Source organism: Sciurus carolinensis, chromosome X, assembly GCF_902686445.1.
Source record: "Sciurus carolinensis chromosome X, mSciCar1.2, whole genome shotgun sequence".
Classification (NCBI taxonomy): Eukaryota; Metazoa; Chordata; class Mammalia; order Rodentia; family Sciuridae; genus Sciurus; species Sciurus carolinensis.
Window position 1 is genome coordinate 57280923 of NC_062232.1, and position 22072 is coordinate 57302994.

The window sequence follows — 22072 nt, forward strand, 5'->3', positions numbered from 1 at the left end:
GTTGGGAACCACACCTGGCTGTGATAATTTTCTCAAAGTACTAACCCCAGCAGCCATTTCCTCATTCTAAACACTACTGTACCTATTGTTTAAAAATGCCTCATTTGCAACTGCCTTTAAAATGTACAGTACATTCCTGAATATGCTTCAGTGTGGCAAACCTCTATCCATTGAGAGAAAGATGGTACTTGGAAACTGCCAAGATTCAATTCGAGGATGGCAAATAAAGTGAACAAACTGAATAGGATTGCTTTTGTCAAAGGCTCATAAAATTGCTTCTAAGACAATAATCTTTTGAGCAAAGATAACATTCTTGAAATACACACACACACACACACACACACACACACACGCCAGCTACGACTCTATTAGTCTTTGATTCAAATCACATCATAACTGGGGCTACGAACACATATAACAAGGGGCTTAGATGGTCATTATAATTCCCAAATTTTATTCTAGCCTACTTCCAAATTTTGGGGATAAAATACCTTGATAGTTTTTTTTAAGGTACTGGAGATTGAACCCAGGAGTACTTTATCACTGAACTATATCCCAGCCCTTTTTAACTTTTGAGGTGGAGCCTCGCTAAATTGTTAAGGCTTACCTCAACTTGCCATCCTCCTGCCTCCCCCTTTCTGATTGCTGGGATTAAAGGCATGTGCCTTCCACACCCAGCCCTTGATACCTTTTGTCCTAGAGCTGACTGCAAGATACTTAACCTACTAAAATGAGGGCTCCCATTATTTATGGTGCTTATGCATATTTTGTAATGCCTGATGCGATTTACCAAAATTTACATTTTTTTGTGTTCTGGGGATTGAATCCAGGGGCATTCCATCACTGAGTTGCATCCCCACCAATTTTTACTTTTTGAAACAGGGTCTTGCTAAATAAATTACCCAGGCTGGCCTGGTTCTTGTGATCCTCCTGCCTCACCCTCCAGAGCAGCTGGGATTACATGCCTGCATGACTATGCCCAGCACATTATGTTCTTTAATCTTCCTCAGAATGATTTGCTCTTCTAAGTGTCCCTTGGCCAACCAACCCAAACTGATGTTTATTCTTTTTTTTTTATTAAAATATTTAGTTGTAGATGGACACAATCCCTTTATTTTTATGGGGTGCTGAGGATTGAATCCAGTACCTCACACTTGGTAGGCAAGCACTCTGTAAGAAATCATACCTCATGAACAATCGATCCTAGGGCTTAGAATAAATATTGAAAAACAAGAGGTCATATGGTAGTGGGATTAAGGGCACAAAGAAAAACTCTGGAATTTAATATGTGAGTGGAAATACTCTTGCCACTTACTATGTAGCCCTGGGAAAATTATTAAACATCTGTATCTCAGCTTCCACCTATGGAACAGGGTAGTAATACCTCCACCTCACTGTGAAGAATAATGTATATAAATAGTATTTAATATAAAACCTGATAGCAGACAAGTTTAGCTATCTGTAATACAGCTATTAGTAATCCATCTGCAAGGTTTTATATTTAAATCCTACCTGACTTCCAAGACCTTAAAAAAACTGGACCCTAGCTTTCAGAGTTAAAACATTTTTTTTCCATTAAGGGGCTGCGAGTATAGTTCAGTGATAGAGCATGTGACTATTAGCATGTATACAAAAAGCCCTGTATTCCAACCCCAGCACCAAAAGGGGAAAAAAAAAAAAAAACATTGAGTGCAGCTCGTAATGCACCCAGAATTGTCAAATTCTGTTCTAGGTGTCTGGGTCCTTTTCACCAACTTTTCCTCAAAAAGTTGCCTGTGTATGGGCATCTTACATTGTTTGAGTGCAACGTTTTAGAATTGTGAGGTACTTAAAGAGGAAATCCTAGGTCACAAGGTGAAGAGATGACCACACCAAAACTATCCTGAGGAACTGAGTTCTGACACCAATGATAGAGAGCTCTGTAGGCACCAGAGGAAATGGAACTAGAATAAAATTCACCACTGGCTAAATGAATACCAAGGGAAGCCTCATCTAGATATCTGAGTATGTTGACTTGTTTGGAAAAAGACATCTTAGTGGTTTAGACATATTTAAGAGGTGGAGGTAGGGGTGGAAACAAGCTGCACAAGCACACGTGTACCTAGAAAATTTTTGTATATATGAAGATCAAGCGAGGGAGTTCACAGCAGTGGTAAGATTACCAGAACAGCAAAGATGCATCTACTTAAAATGTCATTTACATAAATCTTCCCAGGATTCTTGTGTTGGAATATACTTAAATCTTTTATTTTACCAAAAAGCCACTGGACTATACAACACAGATAAAATGGAAGTTTATCATATAAACCAGTACCTGCCCACACTCATAGCAGTGAGATTGGAATCAAAATCCAGGTTGCATTATTATTCCACTTGATTCCAAAAATCAAGTCAATTTGACATTGATTTGAAGCAACACAATCTTTATCAGAGTTCCCCTTTTAACGAAAGCCCCAAGGAGATATGATCAAGCACAAATGATCACTTCATGCATTTTATTGATAGTCTATATTTTAAATCTGCAGTATGACATCTTACATAGGGAAAAAGCTTCTTCCTAAAAGATAACTATTAATAATCAAACCAGCTTTAATATGACTGACCTTTCAAGGTCTTGTTTTGCATTAAACAAGTTAATTTTTAGCAGGTGTAAAGCACTGTACAAAAAAAAAAATAAGAAAACTGGGTACATTCTCAAAATTTAATACAGGGCTTCCCAACCAGGAGTTTGCTGGATAGATATTAGAGAAGGGTGTAATGTTCAGGTTTAAATGGAAAGGAAATGAGAAACCAGATAAAACAAGCCAACCAAATTCACTTCACTTTGTGTTCCTCTCTGCTTTTGTCAGTCTCTCCCAGAGGTCAGGAAGCCCTGGTATAACAATCACTTTAGTCTTTACAGAACATACATTTATGTGCTTCATGTTCAAAGACATAAAGGCAGCCTTTGTTACTACTCCCCCTCCAAATCCCTTCAGGTTCTTATAGGTTTCAGAAAGCTTTCCAAGACTGCTGCCCAGTTCTTTATGTGAATCCAAGTAAACATCTATACCAAAGCAGCTCTTCCTGGGAGATGATAAAAGAGGCAGACACATAACCAGGCCCACTACGTACCTACTCAACTTGATACCTGATCACATGGCCCTTTATCTTTAAAAGCAGCACCAGGGACAAATGGAGCTTGTATCAAGAGGTAAAATCCAAACATTGGACAGTTAAAACATCTATCAGTTAAAAGAATATTAGTAACAGGGCACTAAATATAGTTAAGGCTGGGCAGCTGGTTCAGCCATACCTTGGTAATGGAGTAAATCTGCAAGATGAGGAACTGATCAAGAAACCTTTGAATAATGAGGCACAGTGGTATGATGGGGCTCACTTTCATTACATGTCTTTTGACAGCCACTACTCGACCCAAGTGACTATAAAGCAGCTTGTGGAACTTTAGTAAACAAATCCTAATCAAAACCAAGTATCTGACTGAAGTTTTGAGTGTTGCATGGTATGCCTGTTTCTTTTATATTTGAATCCAAACACCTATATAGACATGAAATGAACCATAAAATTGGTACAAACTGTTGTTTAACCAACCTTGAGAGTTCTACCACCACTAAAACAATTCTATTCTATGCTGTAGACTTTGAGATACGAAGTAGGTTTAATAACATTAACTTGTTCAGAGTATTAGGTAATATTCTATTAACTGTCCAGTTAAGGAACTGTTTCAGAATGCTAAAAAATTTAAAGGGCAGGTATACTGAACTCACAGCTGTTTTTAGCTGCTTATTAAAACTGATTTAAAAATAAAATACTAGTTCCTCAGATCTTGTACTTTAACTTTCCAAATGAAGCATGTTACATCAAGATACATTTCCAAATGCTTTTTCAAAAGCACACGATTTACTAGTTAACTCAATGAATTACAACACTGTTATTGAATATTAAACATACTGAAGAATTATACTAAAGGGGGTAAAACAAATGACACTTTAACATGTGCCTTATCAACTTCTTGGATTGCCAAGATAGAGAATACTTCAGAAAGTAGCAATCAGCACAGTCTTATAAGACCAGTAAAAAAATAAAAGTGCCCTGCAAACATGGCTTCTATGTACTTAATGCCAGTAAAAATTTGACAGGGAAGCCAGTAAAGCAAAATGTTTTTTAAAAATCAAATAAGGCGAATTATTTTTGTTCACAAAAGAACAAAGGGGGTAGATAAAAATGTCCATCTTTAAAAATGTTAACAACCACCACAAGGTGCCACTGTATTCTAGCAAGCTGTAAAAATGGCCTCTTAAGAGGGATTTTGCAATATTTCTCTATCACATGGGTATTTTGGAAACTGATTGAAAATCATGGCTGATGCCTGACCCATTTCACATTGTGGACCCTTGGGAAGCAGGTGACTAAATACAAAGCATTAAGTGATAACCCTTGATAAATGAGACACTGACACTAGGAGAGAATACTTGGCACTGAAAGGATGTTTTCGGGGGGAGGGGGAGACTTCGAGGTAATACTTAGAGCTAACCAGTTAAGTTTCCTATCTCAAAGTTTGGATGAATTCCAATAATCATGTTCTTAAAGATTGTGTGTATTACCTCCTGGAGCTAAAGGTTTTCTTATGAACCGTACAATTATTACTTACATTCCAACACTAATGTGAACAGTTTTCCCAGCCCCCACATCCATTAACACCACTGAGTGTAACTAATGTGTTCTTTTTAGATCAAATATTCCAAATTAACATCACTCTCTTCTAGTGCTGCTAACAGTCTGCAAACTTTTAACCTAACTTGTTCAATTTTGTTTTCTGGTACTAGTAAATCTCAACCTTGTCAGCTTCTTGGAGTTAAACAAAACACTGCAAATGTTTCACACTACTAAAGTGAATTTTAAACATCTGAAATATTCAAGGAAATTCAGGTTTTAGTACTTTTCCCTATGCTTTGAACAATGTGATCTCCCAACATTGTTTTTTTTTTTTTTTGTTCCTATTACTGCATGAAGTTCAAAGTAGGTCTTAAAGACAGAACCTTTTTGTAATAAAGAAAAAGTGCAAAGATACAAAATGAAATGTTACTTCTTTTGCAAGAAAATGCTTTCTCAAGTATAGGTGTTTGGATGCTGGTGGGGAAAAAAGATTTTTGTTTTCCATTGTACATCTGACACCTGCAAACAACCTTGTCTTCAATGTCCACAACATTAGTAAGCATATATTAGTTATGGACTTTGCAAAATAAAAAATTAAGTAGCAAATTCCACTAAAAATACTTGTATTCATTCTATGCAGTCCAATGGATAAGAGTGCTAATGAAAAAGGTGTCCACATGCACATGTCCAGTATGTGCATTCTACCAAAGGCTAAAAACTTAAAAGTTCTATTTCCAGTGTTTATGAAGAACTTCAACATCTACATTCATGACCAGCATTCTGCTTGCGTTACCTCTTAGTTTTAATACTTCACAAATAAGTAATACATCTTGGGAGGTTAGGGAGGTACCTGTTGCCAATAACTCTTTTATGCTTAGAACGTGCTGCAGTTGTTTTAAAACTATTTAAAATGACCACCCCTATGTTAATGGAACATTTTATACCAAGAAGAAAATGGACTTGTTTTTAGTCAATCAGTACTACCCTGTAGATATGAAAACCACTGATTATACCCTTAAGGGAAGGAGACAAGGAGGCTCACAAATATAAAGGAATCCTTACTTTTACATGGACATTTTTTTTTAAAAAGATAAAATGTATTACATAAGCGCCATAAACAGTGAAATCTGCTTACATTAAAAAAAATAAGTGAAGCTTTGTTTGGACATTATTTCCTTGCAAGAGCAGTACATATCCTTAGTAAACAACTACCATATTTACACAAGTTAATTTCCTTGATACTTAGGTAGGATTGAAAGCCAGAGGAAAACATGAAAGAATGCGTTTTGAAATAATCTTTACAGCTTAGGTGATAACAGTGAAGGTAGCCAGGTAATTCCAAAAGCAGACTTGTTTTATTTCAGAGTATTTGAATGTATCTGGGTAGTCAGCTAATTTTGTTTAAGGCCAAGGATGTGTTCAGTCCCTCTTCTGGCCTGCTATTCCCAGAAAAACAAGTATCTGTTCCACAGCCAGACTAATCCTAACTTCAACTGGTCTCAAAAGAGAAATTAGGCAAGTGTACTGGGGTTATCATAGTTTCTATTCTTACTAGTAAGAAAACAACATAAAGTGCATGTCCATAGATAGTGAGTCAGCAATCTCATCTTCAAATATGGGCAGCACAATTAAAATTTGAATTTCAAATAACCCAACATGACTCACTTTCAACAAAGGAAGAAAATTCCTTAATTCTTCAACAGGTCTTTAAATGTGATATGTTAAATCTGTGCTACAGAGATAGTAATGAAATATTAACAAGTGTGCACTAGTACCTTACAGGACAAATCTTGAAAACAAGCAAATTCGAGACTTTCCTATTAGCACACACATCTGTACCAACTGCAATTCTTATGCTAAAAGTGGTTTATAGTCGCTTTCCTCCACCTTTTTTTTTTTTGAGGAGCAGACTTGTAAAAATATCAATTTAACTTGTGTTAAGTGTTAGTGGTTCGTTTTTCATAAACCAAAGAAAGCTCTGACAAATTTGCTGGTCTTCATCTATTCAAGTAGAATACAGGGTCAAAATGCTGCTGCTCTCACAGCATGCAACCAGTTTGTGTCTGCATATTACTGTCTTCGTGAAAACTTCAAATTCTTCAGAGCAGTTTTCTTTACTCCCATCTTTCACTTCCTGCCTAAATCCAAGTTAAAATACATGATTTCCATTGGTCTTTAATGTAGTTTGATTCTGCACCGTCCTTTCCTTTTCATGTCACAGTAGCTGTTCACATACATTAAATATTACAGATATGTTCTGCTCTTGACATCTACACACTTACAAAAGCAGCTTCGTACTTTGTTTGGTGTGTTTTTTAAACTATGTTGGCTCACAAAAAGCAGTTTTCTCATTTCTAAGCATGGTACTTTACAATTTTTAATGCATTAATACAACAGTGCATTGGAAAAGTACTGAGCCTCTACAAAATAGCTTTACATTTTTAAACAAATGAACGTGATTTTTTTCACTTACACAAGCATAGGCTTTTTAATATTTCCACAAGATAAATATCTCAATTAAACTATAAGCTCACTCTACAGTGTGCCACAGTGATGGGCTTAGGAGACAGTTATACACTTAAAAGATCCTAACTTTAGTGTTATTTACACTGACATGTCCAGTATCAACTAGTCTGAAAGGTGAACAAACAATATTCAGAATGTGGCTGAATTTGTGTCAACTAAACTGGGAATGGTATAGTTTAAGTAATCACTTATGAAACACATACTGTAACTTAGTCTTAACTGGGAATTTCCTTTGCCCCTCTCTCCTATGGTGTGGGAAATGTTAAAGGTCAACAAGAAACAGACAGGAGCCATTGCTAAGGCAGATCTTTTAAAATAACAAAGGAGAAACTGACAAGTGTACATGACAAATAATCAGTATATTGATTCAACTGGTACTGAAGTCAGATTTTTAGGTCCTAAAACATTGCTTTTTAAATACCTCATTCTCAAACAGAAACTGGAAAAAGGACATGATTCCTTCAGAAAGCAATGACTCAATTCAGGTTGTTCCTTTACATTTAAGCACCACTCAAAAAGTGGACATAAAGCAAGTGATTCCTATTTGCCCATCACTATATCAGCTATACAGCCGAGAGTTCAGATCTTAATTACACAACACTTTCTCTGTTACCAGAAGCTAAGACTGCTCTGCGACAAATAGGACAGGTAGAATTCTCAGATAACCAGCGATCGATGCAGTGGACATGGTATTCATGGGAACAAGGTAGTTTACGAAGTTTGTTGCCTTCTGTATATTCTGTAATGCAAACACTACAGGTTTTTAATGCATCGTTTTCACCAAAACTTCTCATTGCCAAGTTGTCAATCTGTTCTTTGGTGAGTCCTCTAGGTTGGTCATCATCATCCTCATTTAAGAGGAAAAACTGAGCCAGACTAAGGAAAGGCAAAGAGCCACTTTCATCAAAAGTGACTGGGGCCCTATGTCGACCCTCTCGCCTGACACCTGATGAGCCTGATGATGAGCTTCCTTCATTACTGCCTTCAAACACCTCTGAGCTAGTTTCTGAACTTTCACCACTGGAACTGGAACTAGAGCTGGAACTGGAACTAGAACTGGAACTGGAACCAGAACTGCTACCACCACCAGAACCCCCTCTTCCATTCCGTGACTCTGCTCTTTCTATATTTCCACTTGGGACTGAGCCACTAGGCTCTGAATCACTATCACTGTACATAAAGTAGCTTAGCTCACCAAAACCTGTCATTATCTGCCTTAACATGGTCTGAATTGCAACAGACGTAGTCTCACTTAAACCAGTATTTAAGATTCTACGAATGGGAATCCTGATGGTACTGACATACGTTCTCACACCTGCCCGCTCAGAACGTGAAAATGTGCGCCTAAAACCTCCTCGCTCACTTTCATAAGTAACAGTGTTGTTTGGCGTCTGAGACCTTGACCGAGTTCTGCTAGCTATACTATCCCTCTGGCGATATTCTCCAGGACGAACTCTTCTTACTTGAAGATCAAGGACTATGGTTGGAGGTCTCTGTCCTGATCCTGTAGATTCACCAGTGCCAGCTGTATCTGAAGAACCTCCTCCTTGAGAGGCATTTCTTGTTCCAGAAGCCGCAAAAAGACCTCTACTTAGCAACTCAGGTCCAGTTATTTGCTGTCTCAATGTTACATGGTGCCGGGTTCTAGAACTGCCCTCTGTCTCGTTTACCAAAGGGTGCTCAAAAGTCTGAGATGAGATATTATGATGAGATCTTCGTGGAATTTCACTCATTGGATGAAGAGGTGATCTACTTCTTTCAGCCCTTGCTCTGGTTCTCCGATGGTCTGGGCTCCTGCTTCTTGCCCGCCTTTGACCTCTGGTAGGTGGAGCTTCTCCTGTTAATGCTTCAGTTGAATTTCGTTCTGACCTAGATGGTCTTGCAGATGTTGATTCAGATCGTGGATTTTCCACTTGCCTTTGGCTATTGTTTTCCATATTTTCTCCACTAGAACGCCTTGCAGATGGCTCATTTTCATTCTCTGGGTTTTGGCTCCCATTATTACGGTTAACATTTATCTCTAAACTGAATCTGAAATCACCACTGTTCGGATTAGTCCGGCTCACAGCTCTCCAAGACTGGTTTCCTCTTTGCCCACTTCTTGTCGTATTTCCAGTTTGTCTGACAGAGTTCAGCCAGTCTATTATGGAGTCACCATTAGACACATCATCTGAAGAATCTCCTCCACCTGTTTAAAACAAAGGATGGGAAGAGGGAGAAAAAGGAACTACTAAAATTAGGACAATCACATAAAGCACTCTGCAACTCTGTACTAAAAAACTTAAAAATTATGAACAAATTTCACATTTACAGATTTTTAAAACTATACCACATAGATTTTCAAGTAAAAGGCAGGAAAAGTTCAACTGTATTTGCAAACAAAAGTTAATCCCTAGAGAAATTTAGAAAATTACTTTTATATTTAAAGGGGATCTGAAGGAAATCTATTTTCAGTTATTTTATTTCATGATACATAGAGTCTAACATACCACTGTGGGTCTGTCAGAAGGCAACATTTTCTCAGTCCACTGCCAAAACACCAATGGTAGTATTTTGGTACAAATTATATTTTTGTCAAACTTTCATCAGTCTACTTCTTAGGCTCTTGGTTTAAGTGTCTTTGATAACATGATGTTGTTTTAAAATGCAAGACTATTGTGGCCATAGCAAGAATACAAACAAGGTCATAATTTAAAAGTATTTGAATATTTGTTAATATCATCAAGGTTTTAAATTGACACAAAATTGGAGATCTGATCAAATTAACATCTTGAACTTAGGAAGGCATATATAATGGCATATTCGAGAACCAAATTACTATCATAGCTCTTAAGTTACAGAGTCAAATTCCCTACTTCATGTTGGGAGGGAAACACCAGACCTGAGGTTACAGCAGGACTTCTCAGCAGTGGTGCTACTGACATTTTAAGCCAATTAATTCTGGGAGCTATGCTGTGTATTACAGGATATCAGGATGTTTGGTTCTATACCTGCTCATCTCTACCTGCTAGATGCTGGTAGAAACTCTACTGTGTCAACCAAAAATGTATCCAGACATTACCAATATTCCCGGAGGGGGACAAAATTACACCCTGTTGAGAACCACTGGGACAGACAATGCAGCATTTCATTTTGCTGTGAGAAAGCCACATATTTATAAATAAGGAATTAAGTAGGAGGAAATTTCAACGGAGGTGGAAAACCAAGAGGAGAAACGAATCACATTTTAAATAGGCCATTTCTCACTGTGTCCCAATTAATGCAAACAACCCAAAGGTGAGGCAGAAAAAAAAACATGCTGACATTCTCACCAAATATCAAGAAAATGCCACTTCTCTTTTTATGAGCAGTTACTTAGCACCAAATTAATTTGTGCCATTTCTGGATAATCTTTGGCTGACATTTAATATTATGAAGTTCTTATCATTCCATCCCCTACCCACCTCCCAAAGCAAAATATACCTCTATTTTCATCTGAGTTTTGGGGTGGTGGACCCTCTTTAATTTGTTGTAGTCTTCTCAGCAACTCTTCCTCAGTACTTTCACCTGAAAGTTTAAAAGTATTTTCCAAATTACAAATAAAAACTAGTGACTCCTACAACAAGCAAAACATCAGAGGGAAAAAATGAGTTTAGGGGAATCATCAGTGCCCCATGGTGATCTGACACATGAAGATTATAAGAAAAATACTATGTTTAAAATAGTTAAGAGCAAAATTTTTTTTTAAAAACCTAAAAACTAAAAAAAGAAAACCAGAGACTTAAATATCTAAGGTGAAAATCAAGAAGTGAATACGAGCCTGTATAAAATTCACTTCTTCAAGAACATAATATTGCAACTTATATTTATACAAATATCCTTCTCAGGGCAGGGGATGTAGCTCAGTATTAGAGCCAAATGCTCAGCATTCTTGAGGCCCTGGGTTCAATCCTCAGCATATACATATACATACCCAAATCTTTCTAATTTATGAAGTACTTTTGCATGTAATATCTAATTTTTAAAAAATTGCAATTTTGGAAGTAGACATTGTTATCTGCATTGTAAAATGAGAAAACAGACTGAGTGAGAGACTGACTTGCCAGAAGACACACCAAGTAACAGCAGGGCCAGAACTCCAACTGAGGCATTTTTGACTGAAGTCTGGTACTGCTGGCTCAAAAATGCAACCCCCACCAGTCTATTTTTTTGTGGTACTGGGGATCAAAACCCAGGGCTTTGCACATTCTAGGCAAGCATTCTACAATTTAACTATATCCCCAGCCCTTTTAAAACTTTATTGTGAGACAGGGTCTCAGTAAGTTGCCCAGGCTGGCCTTGAACTTAAAAGTCCTCCTGCTTTAGCTTCCTGAGTTACTGAACACACTCCCTCTTAAAAATCCTGCTAAACCCTTACCTTTTAAAACACACAATCACCCAAAGATTAGTAGAATTAAATAGAAAGGAAGAGAAGGGAGATGCTGAGTTTTAGCTGGGGTCAAATGAGACAGTAATGATGAAACAGAATAACCAAAGGTTCTGCCATTTTATCTATGACTAACTCTACAGGGTTACGTCTGGGATGTATTTGGAGAATTGGAAATGACAAAATAGAGGTCTGTCCAAGGAACTAAAGTTTCCATTATCTATTTCACACTTGGACCCATTTCTATAAGTTAAATAAAGCTAACCAAGAACAAAGAGATTGTTCAGCTTCTTTTTTGATGTTTTGCTAAAAATTCATAATTTAATTTATAACCTTAAAATCTGACAGGATTTCCAAATATAAATGAATACCATCAAGTAGTAAGTACAGCAGTAAATGCCATTCTATATTCTTTATATTAATCATTTTTCATAATGACTAAAGAAACAGACTTTTACAATAGGTTATTATCTTAAACCCTGTAATTTACATATACAAATCCTTAAATTACATGTAGCATACCTGGGGTGCCTAGCAAATTGTTATCTCTCATAAGCCTATAATCTTCTTCACTCAGGTTATTTACAAACTGATAGAAAGCTTCTTCTCGATCCAATCGGTCCATCTGACTTCTGCGCTGTGCTGCAGACTGATCGCCACTTCCTTTATCGTTAGAATCTGAGTTTTCCATCTTGATGAACAAGTGGAAAATTATCTAAAAGGAGAAAGGAGACCAATCTTGAAAACAGGTCATTACGTATACTATTTAGACACTTTTATTTATTTATTTTTTTGGTACCAGAGATTGAAGTCAGGGGTGCTTAACCACTGAGCCACATCCCCAGTCCTTTTTATATTTTTTTGTTTAGAGACAGGGTCTTGCTAAGTTGCTTAGGGCCTAAGTTGCTGAGGCTGGCTTTCAACTTGCAATCCTTCTGCCTCAGGCTCCCAAGCCACTGGGATTACAGGTGTGTGCCAGGGAACCTAGCTTAAGACACTTAATTATGTGAAAATCCAGAATGTAGGTAAAGATGTAGATTTTAATACCTCAAATAAATACAATTTTAAAACAGAAACCCTCCAGAAAAGCACTGCAATACTAGGAACACTAAGTCAGAATTTGGAAAAACTACAGCCATTGGGCCAAATCCAGTCATACTGCCTATTTTTATTCTCTTGCAATCTAAGAATGGCTTACACATTTGGTGGGAGGAGGTGCTGAGGACTGAACTTCAAGCCTTGTGTGAATGCACTCTACCACTGAATTATCAATATTCAGGTTTTATATTTTCAAAGGGTTAAAAAATTAAACTATCTTGTGATATGTAAAAATCATATGAAACTCATATTTCAATGTTCATAAAACTTTACTGTAACACAGTCATACACATTCATTTACATTCTGCCTATGGCTGCTTTTGTGCTATAATGGCAGAGTTGAGCAGTTGTGAGAGAGTGTAAGCGGTACTCTCACTGCTTTGCGTTGCTGCTCTGTGCACTGTAAGTTGCCATGATGCAGTTAAAACTTGACAGTATTTCAGCTGCCATGTGTATCACCATACTGTGACATTTTTGAAATTACTAAATTCATCATGTCAAATGAAAAGAAAAGTGGACTTTGCATGCTGCTTGAAGGCACATCAGATAGATTTTTTTCATCACATGGCAAAGACTGCATTTATTATGCAGACAATATAGATGTGCTAATGTAATACAATATATACTTGATATTATTAGACTAAATAATTGTCACATAATCCCAGTTCACAGAAAGCTAGTCTGAAAAATTAGAAAATTTAAAAATGAAGTATCTCATCCAAAATTTTTCTTTATTAAAAAATGAAAATGAACCTTCAAAAAGAACCTTTCCAAGTGGCTTATTTTGCCTACTCAGGGAAAGCCATTTATCAATGGTAAATGGAATTGTTTTGAGTGAAGAAATCTGTCCAGAGAAAATAAAAATAAACTTGTTCATGAATATTAGCTTTTTAGTTGGGCATGGTGGTACATGCCTGTAATCTCAGAGACTCAAAAAGATGAGGAAGGAGGATTACAACTGAGGCCAGTGTCAGAAACTTAGTGAAACCCTGTCTCAAAGTAAGAAAAGGGCTGGTGATATAGTTCAGTGATAGAGGGCATGTGTGTTCAATTCCTAGCACCAAAAAAAAAAAATGTATCTGCCTTTGGTGAATGCACTTGTACAAAAAGTCAAGGGTAATGGAAGTAGTATCACTAATCAATTGAACATTCATGCAAATGATGGAGTGGTTTTCCTTAGCTACTGATTAGTTGACAAATATAACTGATAACATTCAGTTGCTGTTTACTCAAGGAGCCAAGCGTTGATTATTTAAGGAGGTTGAACTAAGTGCAGAAGTAACCCCTATGAATAGTCTGTATGAAACTACAGGTGAGAATATTTTTAAGGAAGTTGAGAAAACACTTAATTCAGCACAACCTGAAGCATATCCATTAAGATGTGTTACAACTAAAATGCTGGAGTGGAAAATGATCTAGTCAGACGAATTTACAAAGCCTACAAAAATGGTGTTTAAAGTCTGTGTTTATTCTGCAGATAATGGGCAGAAAATACTTGAATTCATTATGTTATTGAACCAAGTGGTGTCAATGGTAATCTCACTTCTGTGAACTTAACCATCCTCAGTTCTATGAATTTTCTGTCAGAAATCTTGACTTGCTCTACCATGTGGCATTCTGATTGCTTAACATAGGTAAACTTTCGTCATCTGTTGGACTCAGGGAAAAGACTGAATTCTTTTTCTGAATAAGAACCACTCTCAATTACTATTTTCAAACAATGGATGACTTGGGAAATTAACTTTTGCTATGGACTCAACGATATTTCTTAATGAATAAGGCAAACAATGCTTATATTCAAAACCAATACTATGATAAAATCAATCCAACAGTAACTATTGCTGGCAACACAAATAATGGCAAGTTGCTTTATGTACTTTTTCTGCTGTCAAAGAAACAAGAGCTCTATTCCCACAGAAATTTATAGATTTAATTTTAGAGTTCAAAGTATAATTTCAGAAGTGGTATTTGGACCTCAATGTAAATGAACAGGAAATTTCCTTTTCTTCAAAATCCATTTAACGCTGGAACTGAGGAGCTTCTATGTAACTTTCAACTGGAAATAGTGACTATGCTGTATGGTGTATGAGACACTAATTGAAATTTAAAAGAAGCTATCAAAATTCTTTAGGGGCTGGGGTTGTGGCTCAGTGGTAGAGTGCTTGCCTAGCACAGGTGAGGCACTGGCTTTGATCCTCGGCACCACACACACACACACATACATACATACATAAAAAAGCTATTTAAAAAAAAGAATAAAATTCTGTAAATGCTTCCTCCAAGAGATGAGCATACTTTGTTAAAATCATATTCTTGTGGGGAGGGTGTCGTAGCTCAGTGGTAAAGTGCTTGCCTAGCATGTGTGAAGCCCTGGGTTCAAACACCAGTACCACAAAAATAAAACTAATTTACAGTTCTTTTTGTCAGGCATAGTGACACACGCCTGTAGTCCCAGTGACTCAGGAGGTCGAGGCAGGAGGATTAAAAGTTGGAGGCCAGCCTGGGCAAATTACTGAGACACTGTCTCAAAAAATAAATGGGCTGGGGATATAGCTAAGTGGTAGAGTGCCACTAGGTTCAATCCCCAATACCACAAGTAAGTGATAAACACTGTACTCAATTATTATTACATATTGAGTTTTTTTGTTTTGTTTTGTTTTGCAGTGCTGGGGATCAAACCCAGGACCTTGTGCTTATAAGGCAAGCACTTTACCAACTGAGCTATCTCCCCAGCCCTCATATTGAGTTTTATCAAGAAAAAGACCAGCCTCAATAAGTTATTAGCAAGACTCTGTCTCAAAATAAAAAATAAAAAGGTCTGGGGATGTGGCTCAGTGGCTAAGCACCTCTGGGTTAAATCCCTGGTACCAAAAAGAAAAGAAAAAAAGAAAAAAAATGTGGAAATTTGGCTTCTGTCTCCTAAAATTCACATGGCTGAAGTACTAACCCTCAGGGAGATGGTATCAGTGCCCTTAGAAGAGGCCCCAGAGAGCTGCCTTGCCCGTTCTACTAATGAAGATAAAAGTCAGCCCTCAATAAAAAACAAACCTGCCACTGCCTTGATTCTGACTTTCCAGCCTCCAGAAATGTAAGATATAAGTTTCTGTTGTTTATAAGTTGCCCAGTATATAACATTCTATTACAGTAGCCCAAACAGATGAGGACAATATGAAATTTGATTCGTGGGGATACAGTCTATATTGGTACTATGATTGAACCTCTGCATACCTACACACAACACATGAAGTACCAGAATGTTCACAAATTCATCCTAAAGAGGAAATTAAAAAAAAAACCCTTTTCCAGATATAAACATTGAAAGTCTATTGTGTCAAACTCTGCCTGCTCGCTGAGCCTAAGGAACTTAAGTCTAGACACCAGCACACCTAAATTTACATTCTATTTTCCTTAGATCATTATTCTTGTAAATACCTTAGCATTATTTAAACAAAATAAATATATTGAAGAAATGGAGGGAGTAGACCATAATATTTTTGGTAAGAGTTTCCTAATCTCATAACTAAGATTCCTTAATTTTGATTAAGACTAAATAGAAATTACCGACAAACACTGTCTTTATAACTTTAAACTTTTTGTGAAGACTAGGAAATCAGTTTAAATAAAACCCACATAAATTATGTGGCCCAAGCACTAAAAACAAAACAACAAAAGCCAGTTTTCCCCCCACAATTTACTACTGGGAATAGCAAAAGCAAATGACTGTTTAAAATGCAGAGGCATAAAGGAAAACGAAACTCCAGCTGTAATATCTTGAACCAAAGAAAACCACCAGTAACATCTGGTGAATGTTCTTAAAGCAATTAATATTTTGAATGCTAGTAACATGACAATTAGGACAAGATCCACTTGTGAAGCAGGAGGATTCCAAGTTTGAGGTTGGTCTCAGAAATTTACTAAGATTCTGTTGTCAAAATAAAAAATTAGGACTGGGGATGTAGCTCAATGTTAAAGTGCCCCTGGTTCAATCCCCAATACCAAAAAGAGATGATTTAATAAGCTTTAAAAATATAAATCTTCCATACTAGAGGTGTAGCTCAGAGCTGGAGCATTTGTCCAATATACTGAGGCCCTGGGTTCAATACTGGCACCACAAAAAAATGATTAAAAATATAAATCTTCCAAAGAAGGCAAAAACATCTGATAAGTTCTGACACTTCAAGGATGTGAACTACAGATAACAGAAAACTCACATGCCAAGGACAATTAACAACAGTGGCACAGTCTTAAGAACAGTATCAAGAAGATTAAAGCCCAGAAGGTACAGAAACTTGTAAACATATGAGGAAGATTTAAAAAACAGCATCTGAAACAAGAAAGGGGTCTTGTACTGAGCATAGGAGGGACTGACTATATATACTAAGAAGATGGAAGGTAGGGTCACTAAGCTTCTATTTTTATCAACAAGGAGAATTACCTTCTAATTTAAAAGAACAAAACAAAAAACCCAAACTTCTCAAAGAGAGAATTCAGAGTCAAGAACGAATAATTTGTGCTGGATGTGGTGGTATATGCCTGTAATCCCAGGAATTTGGAGGCTGAGGTAGAAGGACCACAGTTTGAGGTCACCCTTGGCAACTTAGCAAGGCCCCTTCTAAAAGTAAAAAATATAAAAGGACCTGGGATATAGTTTAGTGGTAGAGCACCCCTGGTTTCAATCCCTAGTACCACAAAAAATGAATAATTCATAACAAAAATCTCCGAAATATCATGGAAATGGTAATATACTAGCTTTTAAAAATGATTTGATCTTCATAAAAGGTATAGAAATAATAGCATAGTAAAATCTGGCAACAAACTTAGGGAATGTACTTTAGTGGTAGAACACTTGCTTAGTATGTGCAAGGTCCTGGGGTCAATCCCCAGAAGCACACACAAATAAAAGGGAAAAATTCTGGAACTGACTATCAGATATATTGCTCAAATGTAGAAGAAAATGTCCACCAGAAGTGGAATTCGCTGTCAAATTTTTATTGGCTTTACGTAGGGATGGTTCTCAACTTTGGCTTGCATTTTAGAATCACCTGGGAATATTTCTCTGAGGTTGGACAGACATGAATATTTTTGAAATTCCACAGCTAATTCTACAGGGTAACAATGCTATCTTACTGATTTGTTTTCTGCATCAGATATGGGGTTTCTCTTTCTACTATTATGGAAAACATGGGCTAGCTCAGTACTTCTTAAACTTCAGCATACACATGAATGATCTGAAAACCTTGTTAAAATAGAGATCTGACTCAGTAGGTTGCAAATGGGACCCGAGATCTGCATTTTAATAAGCCACCAGGTGATGCTGATGCTGAACCCAGAATCACACTGAGTAGGAAGAAGCTTAATGATAATTCAGTTTAACAGATTCATGGCTGTTAATGTACTACCCTTAAAGATGATGAAGCAAGCTAGGTATGGTGGTGCATGCCTATAGCCCCAGCTACTCAGGAGGCTGAGACAGGTGGACAAGAAGCTTGAGTTCAGCCTGGGAAACTTAGTGAGATTCTGTCTCAAAATAAAGAGTTAGGGATGTAGCTCAGGGGTAGAACACTTGCCTAGCATGTGTGAAGGTCCAGGGCTCAATCCCTAGTACTGGAAATAAAAAGATCATGGAGCAATGTTAACCTGCAAATCACCCTATAAACTTACCATTTAAAAATGAACCATTTGGATGATTCAGTTAAAAACATTCTTACCAAATACACAAACAACTCAAAGTTGCAAGTTAACATAGATGGTACATGATAATATTCTCAATTCACAGTGAACTGTGAGGATGGGCTAAAATAAAATGATATAATGATATATGTGCTACTTCATACACTTTTATTAAGGGTGATCAGGCTGAAATAGCTCATTGCAAAAGTAAAGAGTAGGAGAAGAACCTGTCTTGGCAGTTCACATGAAAAAGAACTCAAAAGTTTTCACCCACAAGCTCAATATAAAAAAGCCTGTTTGACCTGGCTGCTAAGTAACCTAACAGAGTCACAAGTGGCTTTCATATACCACAGTATTCAAATAAAAGCAGGTAACAGCCCCATTGAAACCTGCTGTTCAGACTACCTGTGGTACATTTGAAACATTTTAAAAATATCTCCAAAAGGACAATGGCATACACAAGCAAGTTTCTAGAATGACAAAGATGGTAAAAAACCTACAAACAAAAGAAATGGCTGGACAAGCACTGGTCTGTAATCCCAGTTAATCAGGAGGCTGAAGTGGAGGAGAGTGGAGTTTAAGCCTGGCCTGGGCAATAAAAAAAAGATTCCCTTACCCCTGGTCTCAAAAAATAAAATATATAAATGGCTTAATTAGCCAGGGATGGTTATCCTGAAGAAAGTCTAAAAAAGGACACAATTATCATCTTCAAATATTAAGAGGTATAACATAAAGAGAGCACAACCAGCCAGGCTTGTTGGCACACACCTGTAATCCCAGCTACACAGGAGCCTGAGGCAGGAAGATCACAAATTCTAGGCCAACCTAGGCAGATCCTGTCTCAAAATAGAGGACTAGGGATTTGTCTCAGTGGTAGAGTACTTGCCTAGCATGCTTGAGGCCCTGAGTTGAATCCCTACTACAGGAAAAAAAAAAAAAAAAAAAAAGACTCAGGGTTCACACAGTGGTCCATGCCCAGAAACGTGGGAGCCTGAGGCAGGATGATCCCAAGTTCAAGGTCAAACAGGAGAACTCCGCCCTCCCAAAATAAAATAAAGGGCTGAGGATATAGCTAGTGATAGAGCATTCCCTGAGTTCAATCCCACGTGCCTCAAAAACAGATGGGGAAATAAAGAAACTGGGGATGTCACTCAGTGGTAGAGAACCTGCCTGGCATGCATGAGGCCCTGAATTCAATCTCCAGTACTGCAACCCTCCCCATGGGGAGTGGGAATGACAGAGACACATACCAGAGACAAGCACACAATATGTCAAATTAGAAATAATAAAAATATATGGGAAAAAATTCTTCCTTTTAACACAACAGTATGATGAAACTCCAAAAATGGAGACATAACCAGCCTCCTGAAGCAAGGAAAGTTGTGTCTCTGGAAATATTCAAGTAGATGCTGAATATTAAAAAGAAATGTTTCTTATCAGGTAGGAGTGATAACAGACTGATTTCAAAAGATCCTTTGAACTAAAATGTCATTAAGGAATAGTTCAGTCTCCTGGTCTTCTGTTCTGGGCAAAGGATCTTTTAAAGTTACATATTCCAGAAGCATAAAATTAAAGCAATTTTTGGGAAAGACCAATCTATCTGGGTTGCCCCATCCCTGCCCAACATACCTTATCCTTTATTCCATTCATACTTTTCCTAATGCTATTCTCTCAGACCTTCCTTAGTCTCTCCCTATTTCAGTCACTCTTTCAGGGTCTATGGAATCTTACCGCTTATGAAGCTACTACTGACTATCTCAGCTAGCAATGTACCATCCATCTCTGCACACAGCACTCATCTGTGCCACCAGAGTGGCATTTCCTGACTTCATGATGTTTTTAAGTGTAAAGTCTTCTCTTCCCAAATGGTTTCCTTTAGAGAAAGAACCAGAATTATAGTCCCTTTAAAATTCCACCAAAAGCCACTAGGCAAAATGCCTTACACATTGCAGATATTTAAACAACTGAACCAAATCCAATGTGAATATTGAGTTCATTTCCCTTAATAACCTGTCTGAAGCAACAGTCCAAAAGAAACACAATGTGAACCACATGTAATTTTAAACTTTTGAACAGCCACATTAAAAAAAACTCTTGAGCTAAGGATATGGCTCAGTTGTAGAGCACTTGCCTGGCATGCGTGCAGTTGTGAGGCTTGATCTCCAGCACTTAAAAAAAAAAAAAAAAAAAAAAAAGGGTAAAATAAAAATGTTTTCAAAGCTGGGTATGGTGGTGCACACCTGTAATCCCAGCAGCTTGGGAGGCTACCACAGGATAATCACAAGTTCAGAAGCAGCCTCAGCATCTTAGCAAGACCCTATCTTGAAATAAAAAAATAAAAAGGGCTAGGAATGTGACTCAGTGGTAAAGTGCCCCTGGATTCAATCACTGGTACAAAAAACATTTTTTGCCTAACAAAATCAAAGCATCATTGTTCCTGTTAGGTGTAGCTCAATGTTAGAGCACTTCTAGCATGCTTAAGGCCCTGGGTTCTATCTCCAGCACCTCAAAAGAAAGAAAAGTCATCACTTTAATGTACTATCAATAAAAATCACTGAGATAATTTTTTAAAACACTAAATTTCCAAAATGTGGAAACATGACACATCTTAAGTGTGAAGTTACATTTTCAAGTTTAAATGGAATATAGTCCTACCAAAACAATAAAGTTGTGTTTAGTGCAAAACCATTTTATACATTTCAGTTTTTTAACTTAGAATAAAAATTAAATTTCAATTTCATAGTTAAACTAGCCACATTCCAATTATTCAACAGTCACACAGAGTTAGTAGCTACCATGTGGGAGGGCACAGCTTTAAAGCATGTTTGGGGGGCAAGTGCTGGAGATTGAACCCTGGAACCATGCCACTATGCTATACCCCCTAGCCCTGCATTTGCTTTTAAAGTAGAAAAAGTCCAAGGATGGAAAGAGTTCCAAATGTTCCCAATATACTGTTTATACTCTTTAAACCCACTGTTCATCCCCTTTGTTTTGAAAATAAAATAACAATGCTGAACACTCTGTAAATGCGTATAGGATAGACACTAATCTTTTTTTCTTTTTATTTTTGTGGTGCCAGGATCTGAACAAAGGGCTGCACATATATATGCTGGGCAAGCATTCTACCATTGAGCTAAATCCTCAGCTCTGGGATGTTTTTCCTATGCTCACCAATCTTGAAGATTCACTCTTGAGCTGGGCGCAATGGCACATGCCTATGATGCCAGCAACTCAGGAGGCTGAGGCAGGAGAATTACAAGTCCATCCCAGGAACTTAGTGAGATCCTGTCTCAAAATTAAAAAAACAAAAAGGACCAGGGATGTTGCCCAGTAGTAGAGTGCCCCAGTACCAAAAATGATTTACTTAATCTTTTGAAATTTCTAGTTTTCTACACGGAGACTAGAGACAAACATTATACCTCTGTTTCAAACTCTGACACTAACTCTGGAGATTGTTGAAAACATTTTTTTTTTGGCAGTACTGGGGATTGAACCCAGAGGCACTCTACCACTAAGTTACATCCCCAACCCTTTTATTGTTTTTTTTCTTTAAACTTTGAGACAAGGTCTAATTTGACAAGGCTGGTCTGAAACTTGTAATCTTCCTTCATCATCTTCTGAAGTAGTTGGGATTTAAGATGAGATTGCTGAATCTTAAATAACTCCTGCCTGGTGAGCCTGGATTTCATCCTACATAAGAGGTATCTTTATTTTAGT

General features: G+C 37.3%; 1 protein-coding gene across 3 annotated transcripts in view; it reads right to left on the reverse strand.

Annotated features, from left to right (window-relative positions):
* Positions 1 to 2480: 2480 nt before the first annotated feature.
* The window catches only part of Rlim (ring finger protein, LIM domain interacting), a 30580-nt gene continuing 10988 nt past the window's right edge, over positions 2481 to 22072 (reverse strand). For all 3 annotated transcript variants that reach the window (XM_047535997.1, XM_047535998.1, XM_047535999.1), the window contains 3 exons: positions 12110 to 12302; positions 10645 to 10728; positions 2481 to 9370 (listed from right to left, as the gene is read on the reverse strand). In XM_047535997.1, the coding sequence (XP_047391953.1) occupies positions 7773 to 9370; positions 10645 to 10728; positions 12110 to 12278 (1851 nt within the window). In that variant the 5' untranslated portion in view covers positions 12279 to 12302 and the 3' untranslated portion in view covers positions 2481 to 7772. The remainder of the gene's footprint in view (positions 9371 to 10644; positions 10729 to 12109; positions 12303 to 22072) is intronic.